The following is a 17971-nucleotide window of genomic DNA, read 5'->3' as shown; positions in this document are numbered from 1 at the left end:
GAGGTATAATTACATATATTGTGCAGTGGATGTGCCAGTGATGTTTTTTTAGTAGGACGTTAATAGGGCTATTATGTTTGCAATGATATATTCACATTGAAACGCCCAACATTGGTGACCTGTTTGTACGTTGTTTGTTTAATTAAAGATTAGCGTCTGACAAAGACAAAAGTATAAAACTTAAGGGCTTGAGCAATAGATTATTTTACCTGATATCTTCAAACAGCTTTTTAGATGCATACACCTCTACAAAAACTTGTCATGTCACTTTAACATATCATTTTATTTAAAGCAAGCCAGACGTTTTTACACGAAAGCGCCATCACTATGCCAGTGATAACAAAGAAGTTTTCCCAAAATAGCTAACGTCCCCCGCAATGCTTTTATACACTATACACTTCAATCTATAACCATTAGTAGGCTAATTGTTATCAATTCATATCAATAACTAATCAGCACACCGGTGGGAAAATGTAATACACAGGCCGGCTGGATACCCTGTAATGAAAATGGACATAAATACAGAACGCTGATCTAAGTTCATTAATATCCTTTCTGCAATGTAAGATGGCATTTCAAAAATATAAGTATTCTCAAATCTGGGTAACTTGAAATGAATCCATTTCGAAGCTTGTATTTTACAATGTGCCCTCTGCATACATAGTTGAACGTTAAGAGTATCATCAATTCTTAATTTCAAGAATACTTTTACTATTTTTTGTTCATGTAAATAATACGGACTTCCTTGTTAACGACGCGTTTTTGTCTTTTAGGGATTGAGATTAACACAACTGCCAAGTGTAAAGTGACAAATTCAACAAAGCCATTGGCTAAACAAAGACTTCTCTCATTTAAATAAAAGCACACTACTCACCTCATGATATCGTGTGCACACTATTTACTTATCACCTAGGTTACCGACAGTTCACTTTTCAACCCGGCTAATTTTGGTCAAAGTCTCTCTACAACCCAGATATTGCTTTGTTTGCCTTTTGGTCGTGGTAATGGCGTATCGTGCCAAATACGTCCATCTTGTATCGGTTGTCAAGGCCAACGCTAAAGAAAGTTTAGAGAACATTAGGACTTTCACTAAATGGAACGTCAATACTTTTATTGTTAGGGAAAGAGTTTGCTGTTAGGTCACGTTCTATCTCCACCCCACGCAGTCTAAAGCCCCGGTCACAAGAATCGTACGACGGCCTTGCGATGGCATATTCCGCACATCGTACGATGAGCGCAGTGAATCGCAGCTTAATCGTAATCAAAATCAGTCATCGCAGAGCATCGGATGATGTTCAAAATTTTTCCAGCGTCGTACGATTTTTCACTTGTGTTTCTTCTGAATAGCCGCCTGGCCGCTTTTGTGCTTCTTTAACCAACAAAATGTGGACCTATCTGTTGAATACTTTCCTATGATGTCTTTTACTGAAAACAAATCAAAATAAACCATCACAACGTAACACGAGTCTTACAAACATAGGTTCAAATCAAGTACAAGCATGGTTATATCGGCCTTCTTGCCGGCTCTACGACGGTCAGACTTTTTCGAAAATCATAGTTTGCTTTTCTTGTGATGATATGCTTTTAAGAAAAAATGCCATCAGACAAAAATAATATCATACAAATCAAATTATAAGCCTGCCTTTCTATTCGAGTTTTCCCTGTGGTTACGGCTATGGTAAACTGACCAAAGACAGGCGATCGCGAGAGATCTGGTCTAATTATGAACCCACGTGTATGTAGCCATCAAACAAATGCATGCATTACCTGTGTGTGATATTGGATCTGCCACGTCAAAAATATTGCCTTGAAGGCAGGCTCTTCTACGGGCGCTTGTTCTCGGGTTGCTTCAGTAAACAGTTGCAACTGATGTAGTTTCCTTTTTCGTCAACATCGACAATATCAGGGCAAACTAGAACCATGACCACATGCTAAAAATTTATGAATCTTTAAATTCATCAGTAGAAAAAAAATAGCCGTAATGAAGTCTGCTATGGGGGCAATAAAAATCGTACGACGATGGAGAAACTTTGAACATGTTCAAAATCCATTTCAGCTCTATTTTCGTCATAGGATGCTCCCCGATTTACTATGATTTACCTGCGATTGACGCAGGTACGCTCTTATGACCTCATCGTACGATGCGCTACGATCCTTGTGACCACGGTTTTATATACTTAAACCATTGCTTCCGATTCTTCCCCGACTTACGACGTGCTGCGCTTATACCAAACATAAAACCCCCATCGCAGTCAATCGTACGATTCTTGATTGTGACCGGGGCTTAAAGGTGCACTCTCACTGAACTTGCGTCAAGCTTGCGTCACTGCGGGGTTCCAAAGAAACTCAACGGATTTCAGAGATAAAGAGCGGATTTTCTTACTGTTTGTGTATTTTTTCGTCTTCTTAGTCATGCTTTTACGTATTAAACAATATCTAAATTATAAAACATCGAAGAAAATAACAAAACAGTGACGCAGTGAAAGAACCACGCAGTGACGCAAGCTTGACGCAAGTGCAGTGAGAGGGCACCTTAAAAGAACAATGTGTGTTGGATGCAAAGTTATCTAAATGGAAAGTTAGATAAAGCCATATTGTTCGCTCGCTCATTATTATTTGCAGAGCTCTGTCTATCAACAATGGACGATCAGAAAAATCTCTAACGATGGCGTAATCAATAGACAATGATTAAATTACATTGCTCATGATTCCCCCTTTTTAAACTTTCACAGTACACAGAGGACTAGAAGTTTAAAAAAAACAATCAGCATTAAAAACAAAAGAGGAAAGGGTTAAAGGGCACCTCGGCCAGTCGACGTTCTTAATAAAATCCGGGACGAGAAAAATAAGATGTGCCAATACATGACTCTTTATCGACCTAAAACAAAATCATCACTTTTGTAGAACCTTTGGTATATGAGTTTTTTTTTTTTTTTATTTCATTTGAAGAAAATATTTGATAGCCATCGGAACGTAAGCAGGTGAGACTGCATGTTTGAAAGAAAATGCCTATATCCTATAATCTATCAAGTCTACATGTATATGTACTACAACCATACGATATTCCTGTCCATTTCAGGGAACTCTATTGGCTGTATTGGAGGTGTTCTCATTGGCATTGCTCGTTCTGTTGGCTCTACCCGCGTCCCCAACAATCGGGCTCATCGTTGCGAACTTAGTCTTCATGAACACTGTCCTAACGAAGTCCATTCTCAGCTTCACTGGAGACAACGATGGGGCCACAAAGAGTAAAATCAAAGGTTCCTCCCTCTTCGTTCTCTTCTTGGTGATTCTGGCCTGTCTCGCTATTACAGTTCTACCCGATGAGCATTGGTCAAAGGAGCCAAACGGGTACATTTTAGTCTCCTTCGCGTTGTTGGCCGTTTCCTGGACTCCGATTCTCCACAAACTTTCCGTATCCAAAGACAACTCTGTCCATCCTGAAGACGATCAAGAGCGCGGTAGCTCGTCTGGCCCGAACAAAACACAGAATAACACGGCATGTTGGAAGCTTGGCATCATCACAAACCTGGTAAAATGTCTGGTCTGGGCTCTCTGTGTCTTCCTCTTCTATCCGTGGACGAGAGGACAGGACCCCTTGTGTATCCTCTGGCATATCCCTCCTGTGTCTATCAACGACAGTGTGTTTATATCCTTCCTGACAAATGTGTTGTGCGGCGTGTTCGGGTACGCCTTCGCGGTACTAGCGTTGATGATGAGGATGCAATCATTGGGATTTCTCCTGCCGATCTTTCTCTCCAACGCGGGCGTTAGTTTGTTCCTCATCCTTGGCATCCAAACTCCGCTTTGTGTGAGCATTGCCCCGATACAAGAGCTAGGCCTATGTGAAACTAGCGACTGGGAACAACTGAAATGGAGGCCGATCTTGGTGTGCTGCTTGGTGTTTGTCGTTACCATGATCGGGATGATCGTGCAAATGTACGACGTGTGGAAAGTGCCGACAATTGTCATGGAGAAGGAATCAAAGGTGGGCATTCCGCTTTACATACATCAATGGCTAAATGTTATCTATGATGGCAGTTTTGTATTCTAATCTTGGACTGACAGAGAAGTGGATTAGGTACACATTTTTCGGCATCAACATGACAAATACTCGATGCCGAAAATGTATTTGAAAGCTATTTTTTTCTATTTTGCTTTTGGACAGACGAGGTACTGCACTCAAGTTCTGCAATTTATTAATATATAATCTTTATTGCAGATTCATGCCCGAGGGCTAATTGCATACAGAGTAGTAGTGGTATACATAAACATACTTAACAAAGAAGAGAAATGATATTGATAGATAAATGAAAAGGAAAAACTTTAATAAATTAAGCCACATACAGGGTACAGACAGAAAGTAACATACACTTATGGTAGTCTGTTACCTCCCCGACCGAAGTCAAGTACCCATTATCACACCTATGTGAAGTGAGGAAGGTCATGTAGCGTGCCTTTCTCAAGGGCACAACGTCGGGGCACGGCGGGGATCGAACTCACAACCACTTGATTCAGAGCCGAACGCTCTACCAGTTACGCCACGCCTGACGCCACGCCGCACACGAAAAGCTATTTGTGTGTGTTGGTCTGTCTGTGCATATGTGTACATTTGTTCAACCCTCACGTTTTTCCGTTACACAGTTGCTATGGACACCAGGCTACAACTCTGTACTCCTGGACCAATGGCTGCTCCTGACCAGGCGTACTGACCTACCCAGACATAATGAAGAAGAGGCAACTCCGGAAGGAAATGAGGCAACGCGGGTCTTCATCTGTACCACCATGTATCACGAGGTTCGTACAGATCTTATAGGCTGCAAAGAAGCTATTTGTTTGGCAGCATTGCTGTCTTATTGTGCTCGTATATAGCTAGGTGTCTGTTTGTTTGTATGTGTATGTATAAGTCTGTGTATATCTGTGTATATGTGTGTATATATCTGTTTTAAAAGAAGGCATTATTGACCTAATTTGACTGTAATATTCAAAACAAAAATTGTGGACTGTTCATTCCTTGACAGAGCCTGGTGCTGTTCAGTCGAAAATTTGAGTGTGTCCAACTTTTGTGTTGGATATTACAGTCAAACTAATTCAATAATGAGTTGTTTTCTTGTGTATCTATCTACAGTATGCATGTCCGTGTACGTATCTGTGTATATGTGTATGTTTGTGATATCTTATGGATCTATACAATCGCAAAATCTTTTATACTTAGACACAACCGTACTTCACACCTAACAGTAAATCGCAATTTCTTTTAACAGATTGCCAAAGAGATGAAACAGCTCATGAGTTCCCTGTGGGACATCGCTAGAACACAGACAAAGAAGAGAATTGAGGACACCAAGGTTGAGTTCGAGGCACACATCTTTTTTGACGACGGCTACAAGAACGGCCAAGTTCAGGACTTCGCTCTGCAGCTGCTGTCAATCATTGATGGCATGGGTGACATGGGTGAGTGGAATCTGCCTGTATTATCTTAATTTAGAATCATAAATTTCATTTTCTATATTTTTCACTTAAACAACCACTTCGTTTCGATGCCTGTCATTCTTCTCAGAGCTGCTAACTGGAGTTCTGCTTCTCGCCGCTACATAAAGCCCGATGTAGGTGGCGCTTTTGCGACGAGAGCATAGTCCCAAACGAGTCTTTGCTTGTATCCCCCCACGTTAAGGTTCATCACTGATCTACCAACATGACGAAATTATTTCCGGAAATCATTTTTACTTATTTCATAATATTCACATGGCATGACTGAAATGACTATTTGATGTAGCGGAAATTCTAACTTTGTTAGGATACCATCCATCATGTGTTAAACAAGGATATTTCCCGAGACCACAGTCAGTTTTCTACGATTTAAAGCTATGAGATATGCTAATGTTCACTTACTGAAGAGTTATTTGGGCATTGTGAGAACTAATCATTAACGATTTTTTTGCCATTTCCTTTTAGACGGACCTAGTTTAATTGAAAGCTGTGAAAAATGGCGGACGCCGTACGGGCTTCAGCTGCAGTGGCATCTGCACTCGTCAGAGGGCGCTTGGGACGGTGGAATGAACTTGACACTTCACCTGAAGGACAACACGAAGGTAGGTCGTTTCATCTATTAATTCTTAACAAGTTTAAGTTTGATGTTTGCTTTGTTCATGACGCTACTCAAGAAGCTAGAAAATATCACGGTTCGTGTAAAAGATACATTGGGGTATACTAGTATTTTGTAAAATAAATGACAAAATGTAAGAACGAATGATGATATGCTTTTTCTATTCTTACCTGAATAACCAGGTGAAGAACAAGAAGCGGTGGAGTCAGGTCATGTACATGTCCTACGTACTGGACTACGTCCTGGGCAGTCAAGGAAGGGAACCGACCCAAATGGAGGGTAAGCGCAATGATCATTTCATATTTGAACAGGTCGACTCAACAAAATTGACTTCATTTCTTGGTATTTTTTCATAACTGAGTTGATTGCTATCAACACGTGACATTGTGGAACTGTGACCTAAGCAGTAGGTCAGAGGTGAAGGAAGTTGGTATCGCCCATCATTCATTGGATTGAAGGAGACAGAGATCTCTTTTAATATTCACATAATACATTGACAATTGTTAACCTACACTTATGCACTGAGCACCTTAAAACATAATTAGCCAAACGCTCCTCACCTCACCTCACCTATCCCTTGACCTCTGTGTGGGTCGTTGGGGCACCATGACTTCGTCCACTATTCTTCTCCACCTGTCTCTATCCTCCGCCGCTCTTATGGCTTCCGCTAAGTTCAGCCCGGTCCATTCTTTTATGTTGTCCTCCCATCGTTTCTTCTGTCTTCCTCTCTTTCGGCTTCCTGGGACTGTCCCTTGTAGTATTGTTTTTGTTAACCCCGACGACCTTGCCGCATGACCAAACCATCTTAATTTGCGCTTTTTCACTGTTGTCAAGAGGTTGTCATGTGGTCCTATGGCTTGTACTACTTTGTTGCGGATTTCCTCGTTAGTGACACGGTCTAAGTACGTAATCCCACAGAATTTTCCTGTAGCATCTCATTTCCATTGAGAGGATTCTTTTCTGTAACTCGGTTGTCAATATCCAGGTCTCACATCCGTACAGGTAAATTGACAGAGTTAGGGCACGCATAAGATTAATTTTGGATCTTAGGCATATGTTCTTATCCTTCCATATGGTGTTGAGCCTAGCTAGTGCGGCTACTGTCTGCGCAGACCTGCTAAGATTTCTGGACGGGATCCTTCGTCAGATATGATTGAACCTAAATATTTGAATTTTGCAACATTCTCTAGCCTTGTTTCACCAAGTTTGATTGTGGCATTGAAACCGTGAGTATTGTTTGTCATTATTTTGGTCTTTTCACCACTGATTTCCATGCCAAAGGCTGTGGCTGCATTGTCCAAACGGTCCACCAATTCTATTAACTCGCTCTCTTCCCCAGCTAACCCATCAATGTCGTCGGCGAAACGTAAGTTTGTCACCTGTCTGCCGCCCATGGTAACAGTGCCTTCAAAGTCCTCTAACGCATCGTCCATAATTCTTTCTAAGAAGATATTAAACAGTGTGGGGGACAAAAGGCAACCCTGCCGCACACCAACTGTTGTCCGAAACCATCTTCCAGTGCTACCATTTAGGAGGACTGCACTTGTTGCCTTGTTGTACAGGTTTTCGATTGTCCTAACCAGGTTGCGATTTATGTTATATTTCCTCATTGTTGACCATAGTGCCTTCTGCCACACGCGGTCGAAAGCCTTCTTAAAATCTATAAATACATGATATAGGTCTTTCTGGTGTTGCAGGTGTTTTTCACATATTATTCTTAAGTTGAAGATTTGTTCATTTGTGCTTCTGCCCGGTCTAAAACCTGCCTGTTCCTCTTTGATAATGGTTTCCGCTACTGGTTTCAGTCTGTTCAGGATGATTCGCAGCATAACTTTGCTAGGGTGACTTATCAGACTTATAGTACGATAGTTCTGGCACATTTGCAAGTTCCCCTTCTTTGGTAAGGTAATGATCAGGGAGCGTGTCCATGGGGTTGGCCATTCCCCTGATTCCCAGATAGCATTGCAAATGGAGGTGAGAGCTGTGATCATGTCTTCTCCTCCAGCCTGTATCAGTTCTGCTGGAATATTGTCTGGTCCTGGAGACTTACCCGGTTTCAACGCTTTGACCGCGGTTTCAACTTCCTCCCTCAGTATGGGGTCAGAGTCTAGTTCAGAGTCTGCCTGTGGACAGTTCAGCATTGCTGGGTTTACTTTTAGTTTGTAATTATACAGTTCTTCACAATACTCTGTCCATCTGTTCAGGATGTCTGCTTCTTCCGTGAGACATTCTCCTGTCTTACTCCGTATGTTAGTTGGCCTAGCACTCTTATCTTTGGTAAGTTCTTTGACCACTTCATATGCTTTCTTTGTGTTGTTTTGTTTAAGGCTAGATTGGATTTCAGTGCATTTCTGCTCTATCCATGCTCTATAGCCAAACGCTATCAATTTCAATGCCTTAACCTTTCACCAGTCTTTGCAGTTTTCGACATGCAAGTGCCAATGGCCTGGGTATCAACATAGATGAGTGCTTTTTTTCTTTGCTCATTACCAAAAAGGCACACTATTAACTTCAATCAATATAACATCTGAGGTTTTTATAATTTACACCATTGCTTACAGCTTTTGACCGTGACACGTACATCCTTGCGACGGATGCAGACGTCAAATTCTCGCCCGAGTCGGCCATAGCGCTGCTGGACCTGGCGCGGAGGGACCCCACGGTGGGGGCGGTCTGTGGCCGGACTCACCCCCTGGGGTCCGGACCCATGGTCTGGTACCAGAAGTTTGACTACGCCGTGGGACATTGGTACCAAAAGGTAAGCAGGTTTACTGTAACATACTCATCACTCACTCACTGACACACACACTCACACACACACGCACGCATTTTGTCCCTTACCTCTCCGAAACCAATACTTGATTTTGCTTCTCTAATTCTTCTGGTTATCGATAACTAGCATAGTGGACCTAGTTTCGTCTTCTACATGGTTTAACAAAGTTTTAGAAATAGCTAGATGCCCTAGTTCATTAATAGTTAGGGCATACAAGACCAGTTCCTCCCAGATAACTCCAGTGTCACCAACAAAAGATAATGGATTCTATCTGAAACTTCCGTTTCCAAAATCATATCCAGTTGCTTTAGTAACTGCTTTTTGGCATATCTATTTAATTACCTGAATGTCTAATCTTTATCGACGTTGCTAGATGCCCTTGCTGGCTTGATGTCTCTATCGTGACTTCCAGTACGAAAAGCTAAATCTATGTTCACGAGGCTTGGCAGTTCTTGATCAATACAGATAATGCAGCATTTTTTTTTTTCTGCACATTCGGGAAGACACAACGTTTTGTTCTTTTAATATTTGTTTTAGACGGCCAACAGTGTCCTTGGGTCAGTTCTCTGCTGCCCTGGCTGCTTCAGCGTCTACCGGGCCGAGGCCTTACGGGAGGCCCTCGGGACCTACGCCGGCGGAGTGTCCGAGGCCAGAGAGTTCCTCATGAAAGACATGGGAGAGGACAGGTGGCTCTGTACGCTCATGGTAAGTTCGATTGCCTTTATCTATCGTAATAGATATATTGTAACCCGGAATACGGCACAGTGTAAAGTTACTCTGATGGCAAATCTATCTATGAAAAAGACATAGTCTATAGATGCATCACACAGTTACTATGTCACTCCAAGGTAGAGGAGTTAGCCTACTTAATAGGCTCTATGAGTCTGCCACTTTTCCAGAAGGAATAATAGTTCTATTGCAATATGTTCGTTGTTGCTAGCCGCTCCGAGTACAGGCCATCGTGAAACTGGAGCCTCGTAGAGCCTACTATGGAGGCTCAAGAAGTATCGTATTCTGCTTTTACTGCTGTGTATAATGCTTCTGTGAATGCAACATATGTAACGTTTGCATACATCCTTAGTGATGCCCTTTGTCATTTTGGGAAGGTCCAAACGATCGGTTAGGAAAAGAAGTCTGCCACCTCATACCTTCTTGTTTTTTGCTAACTCAAGTGTGCTGTGTTTGTTCCAGGTTAGTAACGGTTGGCGACTGGAGTACACGGCTGTGTCCGAGGACAGCACCTACTGTCCGGAGGAGTTTGCGGAGTTCTACAACCAGCGTCGCCGCTGGGGACCGTCAACAGTGGCTAACCAGGTAATGTTAAAGCTATGAAAAACTTATGATTTGTTTTTGATTTAGAAATGCAGAACATTGACAGCAAACAAATTCCACCCTGTGATAGTTCTGGGGAAATACGAATAAAGTTTGTTGCGGCCAGACGTTCCTTAATGCATCACAACAGCTATCTTAAATCAATGATGCTATCTGAAACAACAGACCGTATCCCACACGTACATGTAACGTTATCCAGTTACTTGCATTAGAACCCAAGCTTAGAACCCATCACTCCATCTTTGAAATATTTCATTTCTTTGTTGGTTACCCCAGATTGAGCTCATTGAGAAGTACTTCGGACACGAGATGAAGCGAGACAGCGTGTCGTTCCTGTTCATGGTGTACCAGGGGCTGCTGTTCTTTTCCGGACTGATCGGGCCGGCCACTTGTGTGCTCATTATAGCAGGTAAGATTGTTTAGAAAGGATGCCCTTAGCTTTCAACTATCAACTTGATAATCACTGACGTATATGCCTAATCGATTTGGAGAATCACTAATTTCAATAACAGTTGCGTGTTGCTGTGTTGCTGCCAAACACTCACTACTGTGTTCTTAACCCTATTCAGAGGGGGGTGGGGGTGTAAGAACGTCTTACGCTAGATCTACCAATTGAAATTTAAGTTGTCCTATATTTACTTAGCAACAATCTCACAAACTTTGGAAAATGTTCAATTTTTTCGTGTTGCTGTGGCAAACATTTGGTGGCAGGCATTTTTGAAAAAAATGCTAATTGCGGTTCTAGCAATGTATTTTTACGTTTATTTTCTAACATAAATGAAATATTACCTGGAATACCTTTCATAATTAAATATGAAAAAAGTATCTGATGTCATTTTGACACTTCAAAACATTTCGTAATGTTCTTGCCAATATAGAAATGCACTGTCAGCAACCCAGTACATACATCCTATGACTGTTCAACTGTTGTCTTTGTCAGGTGGTTTGCAGTTCTTCAACTATGACAATGGGCTAGCCAGCGCCCAGGCGGTGTCCATAACTACAGTGGTCGTCCTCTCTCTCGTGTCCCTGCTCTACGGAATGATCTGTCTCTGTACTTCTCAGAAATTTCAACTCAGGGTAAGTAAAAGTAGCAGACTCATAGAGCCTGTTACGCAGTCTAACGATTCTATTTCTATTTCGTATAATGTATTCGTGTCTTTTTAGTAGACAGTTTTTCCAACATTTATGCCGTACGTATTCAAGGTTAATCTCAAAGCAGATTCTACGATGGTATAACTAAGTACTAAAATGGCCAATGAGTGTAGTCAGCCAAGAGATGTACATTTGGGCCGGCTTCACTCCTCTAGCAGCTTTTGATACTCAGAAATTTCAACTCAGAGTAAGACTTTTAACCATTCCATTGTGAATTCAAGGTTAAGTTCTCAATATGGAACTAGAAAAACATACTTCTTTTACGGGCTTTTTTCACTTTCGATTGTGACCCTACATGACCCCGTGAGACACCCTGGGGTTACCGGGGTATTCTAACTCGGAGTTAAGATAAACTCGGGACCCGGTAACAAGTAGACATCGTAAGCTAATCGTGAGCGCGCTGAGAGGTACCCCTGCTTTATCCGGCTGTCCAACGTTTGTGGTTTAGGGGCCTGGCTAGGGCTACATCTCCTACGGGCACCGGTGCAAATAAGAGCAAAGATAACGTGTTGGAAACGACTGATGAGTTGAGGTTAAAAGATACTGTAAATGCATTTAAGTTCGCGGGGACTGAATTTCGCGGTAGCAGGAAAAGGAAATTTTTGTTTGTGCCTTTATTTTGACTCGATATTTTCGCGGTGGATATAAGTTCGCGGTATCACCAAATACTGCAGTCTTACACCATTATAGACAAATATTCGCGGTGGTTTTAAGTTCGCGGTGAAGTGTTCACCGCGAAAACCGCGAACATTAATCCACCGCGAACATCTTGCATTCACAGCATGTGTCCTGAGCTATCGGGTTAGCTTGAAGAAGATCATATAGAGGGTTAGTGGAGAAACTGTCTAGTGGATCATCTTGTGATGTAAAATAAAAACAGGCTCTACCATACTGTTAAGTAAAACCGCTGATTAACAACATCCATGCTAAAGACCATATCTCACTGCACTTAAGGCAGCGGGTTGGCACTGCGGGGTTTGAACATTACACAACGAATTTCAGAGATAAAGAACAAATTTTCTCCTTTTATGTGTGTGTATTTTGCTGTCTTCTAGGTCATACTTTTACGTATTACGCAATTTCTGACTTAAAAAAAAAAACGTAGAAAATAGCACAACAATGCCGCAGTGAACTAACCCCGCAGTGCCGCATCGGTGCCTCGAGTGCAGTGAGATACAACCTAAACATCTGCATGGTATCCCAATGTCCTTACTGCTCCAGATGGCGATGGCCTTGTCTCTATGCTTCGCCGTCCTGATGACGCTGGTGCTGGTGTCTCTGGTAGAGGACACGGTCGTCGAGTTTCGGAACATGACCATGAGCATTCAAGCAGGTAGGTCCTTTAAATAACAGAAAATGACACAATGTATCGCTGTTCTTGTACAATTCATTCTCCTGCGCAGAGACATCGTCTCTTGTCTGTACTCAGCTATCTCAACCGCTACCATCAGTTCATCACCGCCCTGCTTATAAATATTAATGAGCTTACCCTTATATATGCAGGGTTCCTTTTGAAAACTGAAAGGACTATTCTCTGATTGACTGACAGCTTCTTTGTGGCAACGCCAACAGGAACTGACCATGACGGTTGAGATAGCAGAGTGCAGACTGTTTGCTGGCGCCGTTGTATGTCTCTGCGTAGACGAATAGTACAATTGATAAACGTTTGATAACAGAACCCCTGCTCCTCCATATATTCGATTAGTGAAGCGGTCTCTATCTCGTGGTACATGCATTTACATGTAACGTGTTATGAATAAGTTTTTGAGACTTATGTAGGGACATGTTTGACATTAAGATAATGCAATTATTAATTATGAACAACTTGTTTCAGGTAGACGGAAGAGTGGTTCTCTAGCATGTCACACGTGTCTGTTTTAGATGATCAGTACCTTCGTCTAGTAAACGGAACCCTGATGGATTATTTGATTGGTTGGTTGATTGGTTGGTTGGTTGATTGATTGATAACTTGAATGAGTGTTCGTCCAGTTAAAAGCTACGCCCCCAATGTGCCCTGAGATGATTGGTTGATCATTTGATTGATTTATTGAATGATTGCCTGTTCCTCCAATCCAGGCGAGGAGTACAACCCCAGCATCAGCACCCTGTACTTCCTGGCTCTGGTGGGGATGTACATCATCACGGGACTGGTTCACATCACGGAGTTTCACACGCTGTTCTACGGCCTGGTCTACTTCCTGTCACTCCCCACAGGCTACATCCTGCTGACTCTTTACAGTGTCTGTAACCTCACAGATAGGACTTGGGGTATGTTATAAATCATTCTACACCAGATACAGGACATGGGGTATGTTACAAACCTTTTAGGTTAGCTACATGACATAGTAAGAGTATGTTACGAACTCTTGTAAATTAGCTACAGGACATGGCGTATATTACAGACCGTTCTACATTTAATTTAGCCACAGTACATGGGGTATGTTACAAACCCTTCTACATTAGCCACAGGACATGGGGTATGTAACAAACCCTTCTACATTAGCTACAGGACATGGGGTATGTTACAAACCCTTCTACATTAGCTACAGGACATGGGGTATGTTACAAACCCTTCTACATTAGCTACACCATACTGACACTCTGCAGTCTATGTAAACTCGCTGATAAGACTTGGGGTGTATTTGAAATCTTTTGGCATTGGTCCTAATCGTAAGACTACAAAGTCATGTATTTCTTTACCCTTCGCTGCAAAACACTTAGTTATGAAAGAAGATCCTCCAGGGACATCCCTGGGAGACCACTATCTAAATATGATTACCAGCCACTAAGAAGCAAACCTAGTGTTTGATTTACTCAATCGTGGGAAGATTAACTACTAGATTAACTGATTAACATTGAACTCATTTAATATTTTCTCTAGGTACGAGAGAAGGCAACTCACCTGGACAGTCTGCGGACAAGAGTCTAACCGAGACAATTACAGACTTCTTTTCGACGATTTGTGGGTAAGACGATTCTACATTCTCCTTGTGAGCAATCGATATTGGGTCTAGTTCTTAATTTTACTACTAAAACTATATATTTCATTTCAAAACTTCTTCCGTGTATCAGGGTAAAGTACAAACATACATCACGTCTTTAAGCTTGCAGATGAAACGTGACAAAGAAAGTGATGTATCAACGTTGGGTATCTGTACTGTGTTGCTCTAGTGGGATGTTTGTAATGTGCTGTGCCATAGATATTATCAATAGAAATCGCCACCTTTTTTTAAGATCTGAGGGGAAATGGCTTTTACGGTGTGGCAGATAACCAATGCATGATTCGTTGTGCTTATCAAACTTAGGTGTTGCCAAAGACCGAGTCCAGTTCAGGAAGTTCCTTTGCAGGAATATGAGGAGGAGTGGGACTCAGACAGTGACGATGAGATACAGGACACCTTGAGTACGTCCTTATGTCACATTTTTGTCCATCATACTTTTGACTCTTTCTGTATTTGATTAAACATTGTTCATACAAGAAGCAAAAGTAGTGAGGTCTTATTCCATTTATTGTAGGTTACTGTAGACAAGTCGTTTGTTCGTCTGTGGGTCAGCCCTTACCAGGTAGACACTGTGTATTGCAGTCATTTTATTGCACAATAATACAGATATAGATCTGCTGTGTATTACCTACGTTTCGTCTACACCCGAAAATGATTTCATCAGGTTGGTAGAATATAAAAATAGGAGGATGCTTGTAAACAACCAGGATAAACTTACTTTGCTTACGTTCCTGTGTCTATCAGACACCTTCCTTAGAGATTCTAACTGACAAATAAACGCCATTCATTTTGAATCGTAAAGTCTCCGATATAAGAGTATGCTTCTCGCCGCTATATGTAACCGATGTAGGTGGCGCTTTTGCGTCAAGAACACAATCCCAAACGTGGCCGCAAAAGCGCCACCTACATCGGCTTCATATAGCGGTAAGAAACATACCCTTGCATCGAAGTCTTAACTAGTCAAAATAAATGGCGTTTACTATTTTTAATTGAAATGTAAAAAGAAGACTTTTAGATGTTGGACTACAACCATAATGTCAGATGTTCCTATTACAGCTATGATAGAGGGGGAGCCTGAGACACCCAGAACCAGGAGACGGTCCACCTACGCGAGTCACAGGGTCTCCGTGGTGTCCAACAAGAGGTCCGTGATATCCATGGCCCCCGAGATGGCACGGCCTGTTCCAGTCATAAGGTGGCTGAGGAAGGAACTCAGAGAAAAGGTATACGTTGATATAAATCTTTAGTAAGTACGTCAATGAGAATTATAGAGATAGATATAATTTCTGGAGTCCTGTCTTTTTGCCTCTGTCACATTTGGTGAAACTCGATCGGACGACGATTCTGCGGCAATCGCCCGAGCCTCGCTTATAATGATAACGTTATTGCACAACAATTGTACAGGGAAAAGTATGGCTTATATGTGACAGAGACGGTTTTCAGTTGAAAAATACGCGCAACCCTCTGTCGATCTTGAATATGGACGATACACCCGAAGATCGTGGATAATGTGACAGGGCTATTAGGACTACCCTTCTTAAGTTTCGTCTTCGTCATTATATTCTTATATATTCTGTTGATGATATGATCTTCCCCATAAGCACAGACTTTTCTTATATATGTCTCACTTTTCATTAGCTCGGGGAAGAAGGGTCACCAACTGTAGGTGGTATTGAGGTTGGCCATGTCAATACGTTCACACGTATCTCACAATCCGTGCCCTCTATTCGTATGTAGTTGGCATGTTCGTCTGCTAGTATGCGCGAGATTATATACGTTATATTTTTTTCACCGTAGTGGTTGTTATAAGCAAAGGGTACAACCCGTCGTACGTGCAATTTGTCCGTACGTTTCTTTGGGAGGCCACGTCCGCCACGTAGTTCTGAAAACGTTCAGGCTGTACAGGGCAGGCGCGTCGCCCGTACCAGCACGTACGGGGGCGAATCCGCAGCCCGATGGCACACACAGTTTTGCAAGCACGTAAAGGTCTACAGCGTGTCTGCGTGCTCCAAAATCTGTCGGATTTCTTACGAGTTCGTATAGAGGCGGTACTTACCACTTACGGATCCAAAAAGATTGGCACGTAGACAGCACGTATTTGCACGTACGGCGGGTTCTGCCCTTAGCTATTAATTAAATGTTATGTGTCAGAAAACATGTTAGAAGTCATTAATATTGTTAGCTTTTGTGGACCTGTGCTGATTTTTTTTTCCAAGCTGACGTTGGGCTATGTGTTTTTTGTGTACTTTATCTGTATTTTGTTTATCTACAGGAAATCCGATTTGTGAAAATACTGTATTTTGTGTTCCCTTATAGATTTATATGAAATTGTATGCTGACAAATTCCTGAAGGAAGGATATGAAGATACGAGCTTCATTGCTGGTATGACTAATGAGGTAAATTCCCATTGCTCTAAATTATCACTAACAGGTTACTGTAAAGTATTTAAGTTCGTTGTGATTTAATTTCGCGGTAGCGTAAAAAGGGACTTTTCGCGGTGGTTTTAAGTTCACGGTAACACCATAGACTGCATGCAGTCTAATACCATAATGGAAAAATGTTCGCGTTGGTTTTAATTTCGCGGTAAAGTGACCACCGCGAAAACTGCGAGCATTAATCTACCGCGAATATTTCTGCATTTACAGTACCTCTCTGAAAATGAGCTGTATCGTTTTCCCGTTTCTAGATAATAAGTTAAGGGGTTCAAATCCCTTCACGTATGATGTACTCAAGTCAGATTCTTTCTACCATAAAATCACCATAGTCTGTTTTACTATCAACCAGTTAGTGACTGCAGTAAAGAATAAAGAAAAGATCAAATAAAAAAAATACTAAATAAAAGAAAATTTCTATCATAACACATACTTCAGAAACCTCTAGGAACAATTGTTTACACAGAGTGCAATGCTGTATGAGTCTAGCTTGTTATGTTATGTGTATCATATAGTATGTTTTACTATGGACCAGTGAGTGCTTGCAGTAAAGAATAACGTTAAGATCAAATGATCCAAATAACAAACTTTTTCTAGTAATTTTGCCGAATAAGCATGAATTAGTTCAACTAGGAAACCCTCTCAACCTGAACACTATTGTTGCAGGATCTGAAGAACATTGGCGTGGACACAGATTTTCACAGAGAGAAGCTGTTGACGGAGATTCACAAACTGACAGAGTTCGAGCAGGAAACGGCCGTGCCTGTAAGTAAAATACTTAATCTTATTTATAAAACCTTTATGCAACATTCTAGCCTCAAGACTTTTGGATATATTAGAAGTCTGACAACCTGTGAAATGGTCAAGTTTTCGCCTTGCAGTCCTTTGGTCATGAATTTGTTCCACATACTTGTCATACCAGTTGACTTTCTCTGATTAGCACTCATCATTCGGCAAAGAGTATGATAAAGTTGAACACACTTACCACTACCAGTGAACTTGTTTCATGCTGTAGGGATTGCAAAAAAAAAAAAAAAACAGTTGTGTGGCCCAGCCTACAGAAACGGTGATGGGCGCCACCCTATGTGCCATCTGGTATGGGAAGGACGTTGAATTTTCTAAACAGTCCTGACAGAACTCCAAAAAAATTCCCTTGTTTTATGTTCTGAA

At 41.7% G+C, this 17971-nt stretch overlaps 2 protein-coding genes across 2 annotated transcripts in view; both read left to right on the top strand.

Moving 5' to 3' along the window:
• LOC118411184 overlaps positions 1–15138 on the top strand; it is a 17184-nt gene extending 2046 nt beyond the window's left edge. Inside the window, exons 2-16 of the mRNA XM_035813262.1 lie at positions 3080–3988; positions 4645–4797; positions 5265–5454; positions 5956–6092; positions 6289–6385; positions 8668–8864; positions 9417–9584; positions 10071–10193; positions 10488–10620; positions 11152–11291; positions 12588–12699; positions 13443–13634; positions 14248–14332; positions 14672–14769; positions 15113–15138. Coding sequence (XP_035669155.1) covers positions 3080–3988; positions 4645–4797; positions 5265–5454; positions 5956–6092; positions 6289–6385; positions 8668–8864; positions 9417–9584; positions 10071–10193; positions 10488–10620; positions 11152–11291; positions 12588–12699; positions 13443–13634; positions 14248–14332; positions 14672–14769; positions 15113–15138 — 2760 coding nt within the window. The remainder of the gene's footprint in view (positions 1–3079; positions 3989–4644; positions 4798–5264; positions 5455–5955; positions 6093–6288; positions 6386–8667; positions 8865–9416; positions 9585–10070; positions 10194–10487; positions 10621–11151; positions 11292–12587; positions 12700–13442; positions 13635–14247; positions 14333–14671; positions 14770–15112) is intronic.
• A 240-nt stretch (positions 15139–15378) lies between these two features.
• The window catches only part of LOC118411183, a 3112-nt gene continuing 519 nt past the window's right edge, over positions 15379–17971 (top strand). The window contains exons 1-3 of the mRNA XM_035813261.1: positions 15379–15591; positions 16685–16765; positions 17468–17566. Of these exons, the coding sequence (XP_035669154.1) occupies positions 15403–15591; positions 16685–16765; positions 17468–17566 (369 nt within the window). The 5' untranslated portion in view covers positions 15379–15402. The remainder of the gene's footprint in view (positions 15592–16684; positions 16766–17467; positions 17567–17971) is intronic.

This window comes from Branchiostoma floridae, chromosome 3, assembly GCF_000003815.2.
Source record: "Branchiostoma floridae strain S238N-H82 chromosome 3, Bfl_VNyyK, whole genome shotgun sequence".
Classification (NCBI taxonomy): domain Eukaryota; kingdom Metazoa; phylum Chordata; class Leptocardii; order Amphioxiformes; family Branchiostomatidae; genus Branchiostoma; species Branchiostoma floridae.
Note: the sequence above shows the minus strand (reverse complement) of the source record. Positions and strands in the feature narration are given on the sequence as shown.